We start from the raw sequence: 15,831 nt of genomic DNA, 5'->3' as shown, positions 1-15,831 counted from the left end.
CTCTGAGAGGAGGAGGAAGAGAAGAAAGGCCTTCTTGTGGACATGGGACTCCAGCATTTTCTTCCATACTACTCCCCAAATGGTTTGGCATTATATCCAACAAGATTGGTTTCTCACACAACCATTGTATTTGTGGTGTACTTCATTACTCTTTATAGAGTTCCTTGTACTTTGTATTTCGCCTCATGTTTTTCTCCAAGATGTTATTAATAGAAATTTCCTTTCTTGAAAAAAAAACTTATGAATTACTGACTAATACTTGCTGTTTGATTATGTCTTACCTGATTCTCCATTGAGCATAATGCGAAACTCCAGCCCTTTGAAACATTAAGGTTACAAAGCAATGCATCTATCCATTCACTCTTGCCTGAACTAGGTACTCCAGTCACTAAAGTTAGCTCCCCGGGCACAACCTGAAAGAAACACACGCATTGTTGTTTTATATCTAGAAAAGGAGACTTGTCCACATATCTTTCAATCATATAAGATAAGATAAGATGATAAACATGCAGTAAGAAGAAGCTGCAGTCGTTAATACTGAGCAGAAACCTTGTTTTGCAAACTAATGTCCAGAATATTCACTATATTACTGCAAAGGCTACAGGCTACAGCTTTTTGCAACCACATTGAACCTAAATGAGAAGATAATATCATGCTTAAGCAGGCCTAAAGGCCACAGACTTGTACCACAACTGCATTGAACCTAAATGAGAATACAATACCATGCACAAATATTCCCTTAGTCAAAGACAAGTTTGGAACATTACCCGAACAATTCTACACTTTTTCCACACTCAAAATGTCTTTAATAGCTGTCATGCCCATCTTCATCTGGCTATTATCACCATGGGCTCAGGAAAGAGGGAAATGGAAATGCAAACAGAAATGAAAACCACAAAAATTTGGAGTTTCAAGCAGTTTTCAGTAACTAAGGCATGACTTTCAGGGTGTTTCCAGTAGCCATGATTATCAGAGCTGCCAGCCCCTCTTCATAGCTCATTCAGTTCATCCCCTCTGCTATTCTTGCACCTTTATCTACTCCATAATCCATCTGTTTCTAAAACCCCCTCCCCCCCCCCCCCCCCCACAAAAAAAAAAAACCTCATATGACATTTCGGACCAGGCACAACCGACTTTGTTTCAGTTAATGTTCATCTAGCAGATCTAAGACAATCACACTCACCCCTCACAGAATTTAACAATCCCTTCAAGTTCCACATCATCTTTACTCTTTCCATTCCTCAAAAACTCTAGCCTTTCACCCCCTTTGTTCGCATATGAAAGTACCAAGTGTCAAACAAAACAGCTAATCTACTCTAATCAAAACTATAGCTGGAAAGTAAATCTGATAAACCTGACTTAAAAATCTAAATTTGAATCTAGCTAAAGAGACTAAACAGTCGGCTATCATCCATAACCAAGAAATTGTAGCAACTAGTGGGGAAGCCACCCCTCTAATGTAGAGTATGTCCATTGTGGGATGATGTCACCGCTCCTCTATCTCATCTACGCCAAGTGTATGGGTGGATGTCGCCTCTCTTCATGATGAAAACCCTAAATTGGTGCCCCATTCAAGAGAGTTTTGAAACGGTGCACAATACAAGGTCCTGAAACTTTCTATAAATAGCCATACTGCCCTCCATTCAGTCCAATCTCATTTTTACAAGTTCCAGGCCCTCTAGCTTTGCTGCCCATACGTCATTTATGGAGGACATCTCAACTCAAGCTGCCCGTTGCTATCTACATCCATCAACTGTGCGTTCCTGCCTTCATCACACAATCTACATCAATTTCTACTATTTGCTGATTAGCCACATCATCTACAGCTGGTGAACTGCTGAACTGCTGCATTTGTGATCTGCGGCTATTGTACAGACTGCTACATCATCATGCTTTCGCTTTTACTCCCATTAACTTACCATGTCCTCATACATGTGTTTTTGCTGCCGTTAGCCTGCCACTTCATCCTACTACTTGCGTTTGCACTCCTCTTTGGTCGCTAGTTTTTCTCTCTCCTCAAATACCTGTGTTTTTAGTCTTGCTCTCTACCCACTGCCCATCTACATCAAATCCAGCTTTCAGAGCTATATTGATGGTGTTCAACCCTAGAAGGCTGCCTTGCTGCATTTCAGGATCCATTCGAAGTACAACACTCTCTCCAACTCATTACCTCTGCCTTCGTCCTTGAGACACCAGACTTTTGGTTTCAGTATTCATTCATTGTATAGTGTGTTTGCTGCATGAGCACTATATTATCAGTAGACATTCACTTCACTATTCTCTCTATTCATTTGTCTCTGAGTTATCCTAACCCTATCTGTGTTCTATGTTAACCATTTACGCTTTGTTATAAAATTGGTTTTGTGTTTTATGTGTTTAGAGCATTTCTTCACATGGTATCAGAGCCAAGTTCTCTTTGAGATACCTAGGACTTTGCTTTGAAAGCCCTTTGAAAGAAGCAATAACAACAGAAGGGTTTAATGACTTTGAACACTTCCACACCACTTTAGTCTCCATATCCAAACATGTCTAGAAACAATGAAGAATGGGCCTCCCAACTTGCCACTGATAGATCTAGCATGGCTTGAGAGACTTCACGCTACCATGGAGTCCACCGACCATACAAGATTTCAGCAGCAGAGTACAATCTCATCCTTGTGCATAGCGCTTAGCAACAGATTGAAGATAAGATTGAGTTTTCTCATTAAGATTCGATGCAAAGAACTAATGACCATGCAAGAAAGATGAAAAACTCCACCGCGGACTAGCCATCCACTGGTGAAACCTAGCAAGGACTATACACCACTTTCATCATTCCTCTTTTCTCCAATGTCAAGTATAGATACATATTTCAAATTCTATTCAAGCTAATTCCTCTTTTTCTCAAGGGTTGGGAGATCTTCTTGATTGAAGGGATTATCCATAATGATTTTTCATTTATGAGCAATGAAGAAGACAAGTTTTTCTTTCTAAACTCAAAAAACAAGGTAAGAAATTGAAGCAAGCAATTCTAAGTATCCCTTCACTTCCTTTTCCTTCACATGATTTCGTTTCTCATGGTCAAACTGCAGTCGACATCAACATCCACATCGCAATCATCTTTTCAATTTAATGCTTAATGGCCAAAAGGAACCCACATCATTTCCCACTTCCACACCAATCACAAATCCTTTTGGGCTCCCATTCATCGCATCCTCATATTCCATTGCACCTTCCTTTCAGCCTCCATTAAGTGCACCACATGTTCCAGCACACACCACCTTGGAAGGTTCCCCACCCATTGTTAGGAAAAAAGGCTCCACATGCCGTTTACAGTGTTTAGGTGTGAACGCACCCTGACACTCTTGTACTTTATATATTATCTAAACCTAAAAAAGTGGTACACTCGTCTTTGTACCAAACATCCATTTTATCGTGCTCACACTCCTCTCTACTGCTCTCTACTCTCTGTGAAATATCTAACACTCTCACCCTCAACTCACTCAGTCTCCATTGAACTGGCTACAACACACCGGTATTAGAGCGGGTAATTGGTGTGAGGTGACACGCCTAAGGTGACAGGCGATAGTCAGGGCGAGTCGAGTAGGAGACAGGCTCTTGCAGGCGCCAGGTTGCAGGCGGGCACAACACGGAGGCGAACGGACAGGTTGCAAAGAAACGCACAAACTCCAAGCGGGCACGTCAAAAGACAGCAGACACTCGGGGCGACAGGCTGCAGCCCAGGCAGCAAGTTCGACGAGCAGACGACAAGACACGGGTACATCCAAGCAGTAAATTTGACGGGGTACATCCAAGCCAAGCAGTAAATTTGGCAGGGTCTTGGTCAATGCCAAGACAAGCTCGTCACGTTTTCTTTTTCTCTTCAAAATTTTCTCCTTAATTTCTACCATTATTTTACTAGGCATGACACAACTTGAAATTTTGCGCAAGAAAATTGGGGCTTTCTCCGATTTGGAGATTTCAACAAAGTTCAAGACAATCCGACTTAGAAATCGCACATTTTGTGCACATTTAGCCAGGAAATTTTGTGGCTTCTCACATTTTAATGGAATTTCTTCAATTTCACTGAAATTTGTGCACTCTGAACCCAAGAAAATTGGGGCTTTTGCTAAATCCCTTCAATTTGTGCAACAAATGTTTGGTATGTGCACTTGGGTACGTATATTGATGCAATCTGGACAGATTACCCTCTAAAAATTTGGGGCTTATGATCAAAATTGTCAAATTTGTGCCCTCGAATGCCTTGGAGCAGAAATTGCAATCAAATTTTGGGGATTTCACATGTAACTAGTGGCTTGTCTCTAAACGTGTCAGTAATGCTTGAGTGCAGCAATAGACATCTTTTAATTCTGAAAATCTATTTGCGGTTCTGAAATTTCTGCAATCTCGGGATTTTCATTGCTGGTTGGTACTTTAGTGTACTGTGGTTACTTGCGTCACATTTGGGCTTGTCTCTGGTAACTGGTTAGTCAATTTGAAACTGCAAATTATGGCTGGAAAAAAAGACAGCAGTAATCTTTCGCACATTAAGAAGCTTGAGGGTGTACATAATTTTGCAATTTGGCAAAAACAATGCTACAATGTCTTGATGCAGAAGAAACATGTAAAGCCCATCAAAACAAAGGGGATCAGACCAAGGGACATGGAACAAGATGAGTGGGATGACTTGGATGAGCTTCCCCGCTCTACCATTAAGCTCTCAATGTCCAAACAGCTTGCTCTTTAACATTGAGAAGCTGAATTCAACATATGCAATGTGGCAGCGGCTTGAAGAATTGTATGCTCAAAAAAGTGGAGCTAGCAAGGTTTACTAACTGAAAAAATTAATGGACTTTCGCATGAAAGAAGGTACAGCCATGTTTGTACATTTGAATGAGTTTAACTCAATTTTCAGTCAGCTGATTGCTTTGGATTTCCATATTGATGTGATGAGTTCAAGGCTACTTTCTTGCTATGCACTTTGCCTGAAAGTTGGGATTTTTTTCAGGATAGCTTTGAGTAACTTGAATGCTCAGTTGTTATACTCAGATGTGGAGAGTTCTTTGCTGATGGAAGAACTCAATAGGCAAAATAACTCAGTAAACGAGTCTTCTAATGCATTGCACACTAGAGGCAAATTTCAGCAAAAGGGCAATTCTGAAAATAGAGCACACAACAAGTCTCGTGGAAAAAATGTGGAGTGCCATCATTGCGGCAAAAAAGGGCACTACAAACGGGACTGTTTTCAATTGAAGAAATAGAAAGGCAAAAACAAAAACACTAAAGACAACAAGGCTGAAAAAAAGAACTGCCAGCCTCTGCAAAAAAGAGCAATGTGAAAATAGAAGAGGTTAATGTAGTCACTCATGATAATGATAGTAATGGTGATGTACTTCTTGCTTCTTCTTTGACTGCACATGCATTGATTGCAAATTTTAAGGATGATATGCACACTTGGATACTTAATTCAGGTGCGTCCTTTCATGTCACACCACATCATGAGTGATTCTCTGACTACAATGGTGGTGTATGTGGTGTTGTCCACTTGGGGGATAACTGTGCATGTAAAATTGCAGGTATTGGCAGTGTAAAACTGAAATTTCACCATGGCTTTGTGTTTGTTTTGCATAATGTGAGACATGTACCTCAACTCAAGAAAAGCTTGATAAGCAACGGACAACTAGATAATCAAGGCTATCACACCACCTTTGGGGATAGCAAATGGAAAATCTGTAAGGGCTCTTGCATTGTTGCCAAGGGGTCCAAAAGTGATACCTTGTATCCTTTGCATGTATCTAGTGTGCATGACCATGTAGTCGCCATAACTGAGCAGCCATGTATTTCTTTGTGGCATAGCCATCTAGGACACATGGGTCAAACTGGAATGAAAGTGCTTTCTCGCTTCGGTTATTTACCGTCCTTGAGATATGCTGATTTTGAACAATGCGATCATTGTATTTATGGTAAACATGCTCAAACGTCACATAAAAAATCTCTCTAAAGTCTTCACCCTTAGAGTTGGTACATTCAGATGTATGTCAAATGCCAGGATTATCTCTAGGGGGAAAGAAGTACTTCAATACCTTTGATGATGATGCCACACGCAAAGTATGGGTTTATCCAATCCCTCGCAAAGATGTGGCCTTGGATAAATTTAAGAAATTCTTGGCACTTATTGAAATCAGTCCAGCAAGACATTAAAATGCTTTCAATGTCTCTCTACTACTCTCACACCCCTTTAGGAGGACATTGCGGTTCATGGTTCGTGGCTGTCTTCATCATCTTCCTTGTGCTACAACACCCTTGTTCCCTTATATCACATTCACTCCATGATTCAGGTCTTCATGATTCCATTCATCAGAGTTTCTTCTCTCTTCTCTTTTCTTCTCCATGTTTGCCAAGTTCACTCCGTGTTCCTCCCCCCCAAACCCTACTCTCTTGATGGTACGCCATCTTTTGACATGGTATCAGAGCTGGATTTGCTCAAACAACAGCAAAGATCCTTCACTCCAGTGAAGGCAAAGATTGGTGGCGGGTTCGGCATCCACTTCTCTTCTTCTGCTATTGTGTTTTACTACTGTGTTTTAGTGCTGCATTCTACTCTGGCGTTCTATTGCGGCGTTTTACTGTTGCATTGTACTGCGATGTTCTACTATTGCGTTCTACTGCAGCGTTCTACTATTGCGTACTACTACAGCGTTTTACTATAACGTTCTACAACTACGTTTTACTGCTGTGCATTGGGAGATATCCTTTTTCTCCCTCCCACCCTCCCTTATCCAGTTTACCACACCGGTACCATGGCGTCTCCACCGACAAATTGCCCTTCTAGTGGGTGCTCCTACTGCAGCATGAATGGTTATCCCACTGAAGACTATCGACATCGACCTTTGCTCCCCACCCCTCCGAAGTATATGCGTATTCCACCAGGCACTCCTTGTACCACCTCTCCTTTCTGGGCCACAGAGATCGTTCTACATCAGCTATCAGAGTATTATGCTCAAGGCAATAAGCCGCACCAAATACGACTAAGTCCTTTCGAGCACACGGAGCCTCTAAGACCTTACGAGGCGATAAGCCCTCCTAGAGACCACCCCACTGCACAGAGGTTCCCCCCACCTACTTCAAGATACAGTGGCTTCCCCAGCCCACATCTCCTCCACAGTCCACTCTCCTAAGAGTCCGCAACTGTTCACCACCCTTGGCTCATCCTGAGCCTTCTTCTTCTCCACCCTCTTCCACTAAAGTTCGAGAGGCCACTTCTGGGTGCTTTCTGGCTTCTTCTTCCGAGCCTCAAATACCTTCTTCGGCACGACCGGCGCCACTTTCTTCTTCATAAGATGCTTCGCAATCACTGAGCCATGAGTGGCTGGATTCCCTTTCTCTCTCAAACTGGGATTTACAGGGGGATTTTCTTACTTCGCCCTCAGAGAGAGCTCCTACTTCTACTCCTTTCGATTCAGAGAAGGACCCTATATGCCATGAAGTTCTTCACATACGACCACCTTTGACTTTTGAGGAGTGGCTCTCCTTTGAGCAATCATTTCCTCTACTCATACCCAGGATCTAGAGGATCTACTTAGATCGGGACCCTTGGGTCTTCAACAGTGACTTCGTGGCTAGGCCTTCGTATTCCTTCCAGCATGGAGTCACGGAGCTAGTGGCTTCTCTCCTGAGGTTGAGTTTCGAGTTCTATAGCTCATCTAGTCTTCTGACTATCTTCAAAGATCTTCTTTCAGTACGGACCGATTAGGTACGCAGATCGAGGCAGACAATCATTACGCGCAATGAGAGATAGAGAGAGTGCGAGAGAGCAAAGTAGAGAGTGAGCACGTTTTCACGTACAATGACGAGTGTTTTTAGATAGATATATATGTGTAAGTACAAGTGCTAAGGGTGTCTTCACATCCGAGTACATTTAAAAGGCGCGAGGCCTTTATTTGCAACAACCTCCCACCTAAAGGCAATGTGCCTTAAGAGGACAAAAGAATCAGCTAAGTCTAGGTATGTACAAAGTTGAAATACATATATCTATCAAACTCCCATCATCTCTCGACAATGAGGAAACCGCTCTGCTGGAAGACCCTTCGTGAGAAGGTCTTCAAGGTTATCATCTATATGCACTTTGACAAGCTCAATGCTTTTGCTATAAAGTACATCTCTAATGAAGTGGTACTTCACCTGTATGTGCTTTGTCTTTGCATGAAAGACAGGATTCCGTGCTAGCATGATAGCACTCTGACTATCACAATGGAGAACAGGTAACTTTGTGATGCCAAGCTCTCCCACCAGATGTGAAAGCCATAAAGCCTCTTTGCATGTCTCAGTGGCAGCCATATACTATGTCTCTACAGTAGACAACGCAACAAACTTTTGTAGCCTAGAGATCCAAGAGACTGCACCTCCTGTGAAAGTAAACATATACCAAGAAGTGGACTTCCTACAGTCCGCATGACCAGCATAGTCTGCATCCGTCAAGCCAACAACAGATGCCTTCTACTTTCCAAAGCAGATGCACAACTCCTTTGTGCCTTTGAGGTATCTCATAATACCTTTCATTGTATCCCAATGCTTCTTGCCAAGGGTTGCCATATATCCGCTAACCACCCCCACTGCAAAGGCAATGTCAGGACGTGTAACAACCTTAGCATACATCGAACTCCCAACAGCTGAAGCATATGGTATCTTGGCCATTTCAACCTTCTCATCATCAAATGTAGGGCTGTCCTCTACACTCAGTTTCACATATGGAGGCAATGGAACCACAATTGTTTTCCCCCCCTCCATATTGAAACGTTGCAAAACTTTGAAGATATACTTCTACTGAGATAGATAAAACCTTTCGATCTATCTATGAGTATTAAATGCCAAGAATGTGATATGCATCACCAAGATTCTTCATGTCAAAGCTACCATGACGACTTTGCTTCAGTAAATCCAAGGCATGAGTATCCCTGCCAGCAATCAACATGTCATCTGATACCTTCTTGGTGTACAAGCAATAATCCACTTGACTTCTATGAAACCCTTGGGACTGTAGAATGTATCAAACTTATGATACCATTCTCTTGGTGCTTGTTTCAGCCCATACAAACTCCTTTTGAGTTTACATACCATCTTCTCTTTCCCTTTTGCCACGAACCCTTCAGGCTGCTACATATATATATCTTCATGCAAATCACCATGTAAGAATGCAGTCTTTACATCCATCTGTATGAGCTCCATATCCTCAGCTGCAACCAAGCCCAAAATGGTTCTCAATGTAGTCCTCTTGACTACACGAGAGAATATTTCATCAAAGTCAACTCCATGTTACTGCTTGTACCCTTTCGCAACCAATCGTGCTTTGTACTTTGTCGAGGAACCAAAAGTGACCTTCATCTTGTAAACCCCTTTGCATGGAAGGGTTTTCTGCCCTTTAGGCAACTGCACCAAGTCCCAAGTGACATTTTTCTCAAGAGATTTCATCTTTGACAGCATGGCTTTATACCATTTCTTACTGTCCTATCTGTCCATTGCTTCCTTGAAGCAAGACGGTTCACCACAGTCTGTCAGCATGACATATTCAGCTACATTAATTGCACCAGGAACAAACCTGTCAGGTTGTCTAGTAGCCCTAGACAATCTCCTAACCCAATGGTCATTGTTTGCTGGCTATTCCTGCAAATTTCCATTTTCAACATGCTGTCCTGGCATTTCAGCCTGCAAATCAGCATTAACAACTTGTTTTCTTGACTGTTCCTGTACATGTAATGGCTCATTTTCATGGTCAATAACTGGCTCATCATTTCCAGCATCATTTCCTGCATTTACAGGTTCATTTACAGCAGGTATTTGCTGCTGTACAGCGGACACATTTTGCTATCCAAAATGTATTTCTTCCCGCAATACAACCCTATGGACCTCCTCACTCTTTTTGGGCTGTTTTTGCATGCGATCTTCCCGAAAGATACTGTCATTGCTGCATACTACTTTCCTTTTCTCAGGATCCCACAATCTATACCCCATTTCACCCTCGTCACCATATCCTAGGAAAATGCATTTACAGGACTTTGACTCACGGTTGCTGCGTTTTTCTTTACGAATGTGCACAAAAGCCTCGCAACCAAACACTTTCAGATGAGCATATGAAGGTGGCTTGCCCAACCACGCTTTCTGGGGAACTCCCCCCTCCCCCAAAGACCTGTTTGGTGACCGATTAATTAAGTGAACGGCTATCATAACAGCCTCTACCCAAAAACCATACGGTAATGCAACATGAGGCAGCATCGTATGGACCTTATCCTGTATGGTACGATTCATACGCTCTACAACTCCATTCTGGGGCGGATTATGAGGGACAGTGAGCTCCCTCTTTATCCCCTTGCTGTCACAAAATGCCTGAAAGGCCTTGGACACATATTTTCCACTCTTGTCAAAGCGAAGACACTTAAGTGTCTTATCTGTCTGATTTTCAGCCAATGCCAAGAACTTTTTAAACTTCTCAAGCACTTCATCCTTGCTACGAATAGGATAAACCCATACTTTTCGTGTAACATCATCGACAAAGCTGACAAAATATTTCTTTCCCCCTAAAGATAATCCTAGCATTTGACATATATCCAAATATACTAACTCTAGAAAAGAACATTTCAAAGAAATAGACTTTTTGTGAGACGTTTATGCATGTTTGCCATAAATGCAATGATCACAATGCTCAAAATCAGCATTCGAAGACAAGGCAAGTAACCCAAACGACAAAGCACTTTCATTCTTGTTTGACTCATCTGTCCCAACCGGCCATGCCACAAAGAAACGCTTGGCTACTCAATCACAGCAACAACATGGTCATGCACACTAGATACATGAAGTGGATACAAAGTATCACTCTTGCAACCTCTGGCAATAAATGAATGTTGAACATAAGAGGGAGAAAAGAGAATGGATTGATCAGTTCCTACACCGAGCCCACAGCATCAATGAGGACACCACATCAGGCTGTGAATGATGATGACATTAAAAAAGTTGGAGGAGTATGTTGGAGATGGAGTGTGCTGAAGATCTGTAGGACAGAATGAGCTGCCTCCTGTTTGACACTGCTATAAATAGCAGTAAATGCCAAAAACGGGCCAATTCTTGCTGGTAAATGCCAAAAAAACTAGCCAACTATAACAAATGCAATCTGACTACATTTAATGCAGTCGCAATGCTGCCGTGGCATGTGGAGCAACTGATTCGCATCAACAACTCAGACAACACTGGCATAGGCAGTAAAACCCTACGAAATGCACCTTGAACAATGCAAAGACAAAAGAAGTGCACACACAATTGCCAAGCTCCTCTATCTCCATCAAACTTTAATAGAAGCTCACAACTAGGAGATGACAAACTGACAGACAATGAAATAGGCAAGATAACAACACCAAGGTGCAAAGTGTCTAGTGATGAGCTAATTGAAGGTTTAATGTGTAATACACCTTTTTTAGCTTAACACAAGGGACCCTCAACCAAATTGCCAAGACAATGCAAAACCATCCACAAACAGCTAGAAATGTCACCTAGAAGCTCTAGTTCAATTGTCACTTTTTACAAGTGGGCACCAACTGTCACTAGATACAAAGGCACTTGGATGCACTATATTTATATGCACACAATGGTAGGTGTTTAGTTGGCATTGGTAAAACCAAGGTTATGGTGTTTGACATGACATCACAAGAGTTATGAGATCAACACTATGTTTACTTCTAGACAAAAATACATGGAGTATCGAGGAGTCTTCCTCATAGGGTCCACTTTGTCTATGATGGATGTCACAGGGACATGAAATTTTGAGATACTTTAATCTTACTAATAATGTGTTACTAAGTTACTGATCAAATGTGCAAGGTTGTTTAGCACATGGCAACTATTTAATGGTAGCACGCCAAGGACCCCGAAGATACAGTTGATGTTAAAGGTAAAAGTTGTAATAAGTTATGCCAATTGGACTTTGGTGGTCAATTGGTGTCAGTTTTGAACCTAGGGCAATTATTTGGCTACTAAATGTTAGTGGTGACACTAGGAACTAGTATTAATTAATTAATCGATGCAAGTCTAAGGATCAAAAAAGGTTGGGGACCACTCCAAGCTACAAATGGCCTAGACAATTTTATGGCCACGTTTCATTTTGGGACAGGTCAAAAGGGCTGAGAATTAATTGGATGGCTACATAATGCTGAAAAATGGATTTTGAAAGCTACCACTTGGCGAAAATTACCATGCAAACTAAGAAAATTAGAGGCTGGTTCTCAACCATTCAAACAATTTTCAGCTGGTGGGGGAGACAGAGAGAGAACTGCTCATCATTTTTTGATCAACAAAACACCAACTGGTTGTAGGTGACGGCCATTTGGGACCTTCTAGGGACAGGCAACAGCATTTTGAGGGGGCCTGGCAGTAAATGACTATATTAAATGCAAGCTCAAGCAAGCAACAGCCAGATTTTAGAGTTTTCTTGCGTAGAAAAGCAGATTTCTCTTTCATATTGACTTTCTCTCACCTTATCTAGTCCATTCTCAAGAAATCTCAGCTTATCTCAACCATTTGGAGCAAATCTCAGCCAGATTTGGTGGACAACAAAGGAAATTCTTTTGTAAACTCCAAATTTTTGCAAAAATTAGGGTTTAATAGCAACCTCGGACCCGTGCGAAATCAACACATGCCAAGCAATCCATTGTAAATTTGGGGCAGCATTTGGCTAGTTGTGGTCCAATTAGAGCAAGTCCTAGGTGAAATTCAAAGGATAAATTGCCCAATTTGTTTGCTGATTGTTGGACCAGCATGGGGCTTTTGGATCCACCAAGACGATTGTGAAACCTCGGCTTGTAATCAATCCATTGGCAATTGAAGTTAAAGAGATACCGAAAGAGGCGCCAATTTTGGGGCCAACTAGGTGTCCAATGTCCAAGAGTATTAAGGTAAAGTAAGAATTTCAATTTATGTATATTTACCGATCGCTATAATTAAGTGCTTGATCAAGGAATTACCACGCTCTCCGAGAAGAAAGGTCGGTTTCAATGGAGGTGGTAAAGACTAGATTGACACAAGGATATACATTATTGGCTGATTTTGGGAGGATGTGCTCTCAAGTGCACTTACAAGGGCTCTTCAATACATTGTTCACATCAACATTATTGTGTGGAGTACAGATATGGATGCTAGCCTTAATCACCACAACCAATCATGCTCGCCACATGATGGCGGGAAATTGATGGGGAGACTCTTCATATTCGTGATTTCAAGGATGATAAAAGTGTAAGGCTCTGCTCCCACCTGAGATTGTTAGAATTGAGTTAGAGATTCCTCCAATTGTGGTAGAGACTCTTACCAAATCCATATCATTCATACATAGCTTGTGGGAGTTACCCTAACACTAATATGTGTGGTTGGCCGTTGAGTCCTTACAACAAGTTGCTGCTAAGGGCAACACTTCATGTTGGCATACCCAAATGTCATCCTAATTTGAGTTGAATGGCTCTATGTCCACTTAGCACTGTACGATAGTGACAACTACCAAAAAGCCCCAACTAACTTCATGCCAGTAGTTGCAATAAGAGCGCAGTGTTTTTTTGGCTGATGCAGCGAGGGCGACTCAGGCACCAGGAGGGTATATGATGGATGTGGTGTGGGGATTGGGTGTGCAAGGGCAAAAGTTATTTAGAATGACTCGACATAAAGGGCATGTAGATGGTAAGTTAGGTCAAAGGTTAAAGACGCCAACCCAACTTGCAAAATTCTTACAAAACCGCCCTTTTAGTACTCTCTTAATGCATTCTCTCACTTTGAGGCAATCAGAGAGTGACACAATCATAAAATAAGATCCTACGGAATAAGATACAATAGATGATGGCTTTATTATTCACCCCTGACATACCTCTTTAGGAGCGCATATACTAGATCTCTTAGCATATCCCTAAGATAGAGTAGCACTACATGTAGCATTGCTTGACCTATTATGAGATGCTAAGGCATCTTCATTGTCTGTTTAAGGATGAGTTCAAGACATTGTCAAGAGTCATGGACTAAATTGATCAAAGATGTCTCGATCTCTTATTCTAGAGATACAAGAGCTTAGAGAGGCACTCCTCAAGGGTCAAGGGTAGGGCACCAATACACTAAAGGTCTATCCCAAGGCAAGTAGCAAAGTTTTCAATGAGGAGTGTCAGTGAGGCTTTAGAGCAATCTCAATTTGCATTCGAGGCAAGTATTGAGGACACCCAAGAATAGCCTCAACCTGCATCTAACTAAGAGATAGTGATCAATTGAGTGGTCTAGCTTGGCCAACCCAAATGTCCTTGATCTTGACCAATGCGTAGGCGACATGCATAAAAGTCCATAGGAGAGTATTGCTCGAACCAAGTCCAAGCATTCTTCTCTACATGGGACAAGATTAAGGCTATGTGAAAGCAGATGATGGGGCTTTCTTGAGATGATACGTATCCTCATGGTCTCTAGGCGACAAAGTACCTTTGCCAAAGGTAATAGTACCAATAGCACTTGTTGTTAGCATTTAGCTTTTACTAACTATTGCTTTCCCAAACAGTTATATGATTTTATAGATGATTGTAAGCCATGATCTGAAAGTCATTTTGGCCTTTCCCAAACATTAATAAATCATTTCATTTCATTACTTATGCTTGAATCGAGATAACATAGTTAAATGTACTCGCCCTTTGTCTCCTAGGCCATCCCATCTTTTTAAACATGTAAATACATCTGTCTATGATACATGCTAAGAATTTGGTGGTAGAATTACTAACATATATGTTTAACAAGCCGTGTGTGAAGGCTTCTAGGGAGCTAGAGCACGAACACTATTGTGCTCATCCTCAACTCATATGATCCTACCTTACCCAATAACTATTGGACTATTATTGTTGGTCTTACATTAGGCGAGTTCTATGCCTCCATTCTAGAGCACAAGTTGAGCAACTAGATAAAAACATGGAGTCTCAAAGCACATAGACATGCCGGCTTCTCTACATGAGCTTAGCTACCTCAATTCTTGCGCATGAGTTTAGCTGCAAGACAAAGACATGGAGCCTCAAAGCACAAAGACGTGCCTATTTTGACATGATACGTATCCTCATGGTCTCTAGGCAACAAGGTACTTTTGCCACATGTGATAGTACCAATTAGCATTTGTTGTTAGCATTTAGCTCTTATTTACTATTTCCTTTCTAAACAATTACATCATCCTATAGATGGTTGTAAGTCATGGTCTAATTCGTCATTTTGGCCTTTTCCAAACGTTGATAAATCATTTCATTTCATTACTTATGCTCGAGTCCAGATAACATGGTCAAATGTACTTATTTCTTTGTCTCCTAGGCCATCCCATCTTTTTAGACATGTAAATACATCTCTATATGATACATGCTAAGAATTTGGTAGCGGAATTACTAGTATATATGTTTAACAAAACCATGTATGAAGGCTTTTTAGGAAGCTAGAGAACAAACACCATTGTGTCCATCCTCAAGTCAAATGATCCTACCTTACCCAATAACTGTTGGACTATTATGGTTGGTCACACATTGGCCACATGCTATGCCTCCATTCTTGAGCATGAGTTGAGCTACTAGACAAAGACATGGAGTCTTAGAGCACATGGGCGTGCCAGTTTTAGGAGAGGCTTCTCTACACGAGATCACATCCTTACACTAAGTGATTATTAAGGAGGGCAAAGCTCAAAGCCAATGGATCTACTGCTACTTTCTAGGCTTGCACAAAGCCTTTGATATAATATCGAGAGAGTTGCCACAAAGACTACATGTTATGAAAATGCCTAAGGAGCTCATTTGGGAGATTTTGGAACTATTGTGAGAGGATTAT

At 41.5% G+C, this 15,831-nt stretch overlaps 1 protein-coding gene across 3 annotated transcripts in view; it reads right to left on the bottom strand.

Annotated features, from left to right (window-relative positions):
- LOC148026069 (primase-helicase Twinkle, chloroplastic/mitochondrial-like) overlaps nucleotides 1–15,831 on the bottom strand; it is a 91,943-nt gene that overhangs the window by 26,114 nt on the left and 49,998 nt on the right. For all 3 annotated transcript variants that reach the window (XM_087693310.1, XM_087693308.1, XM_087693309.1), the window contains exon 14: nucleotides 282–413. In XM_087693310.1, the coding sequence (XP_087549436.1) occupies nucleotides 282–413 (132 nt within the window). The remainder of the gene's footprint in view (nucleotides 1–281; nucleotides 414–15,831) is intronic.

The sequence above is a fragment of the Lygodium microphyllum genome, chromosome 14 (genome assembly GCF_053477565.2).
Source record: "Lygodium microphyllum isolate KBCC chromosome 14, Lygodium_microphyllum_v1.1.10, whole genome shotgun sequence".
Lineage (NCBI taxonomy): Eukaryota > Viridiplantae > Streptophyta > Polypodiopsida > Schizaeales > Lygodiaceae > Lygodium > Lygodium microphyllum.
Note: the sequence above shows the minus strand (reverse complement) of the source record. Positions and strands in the feature narration are given on the sequence as shown.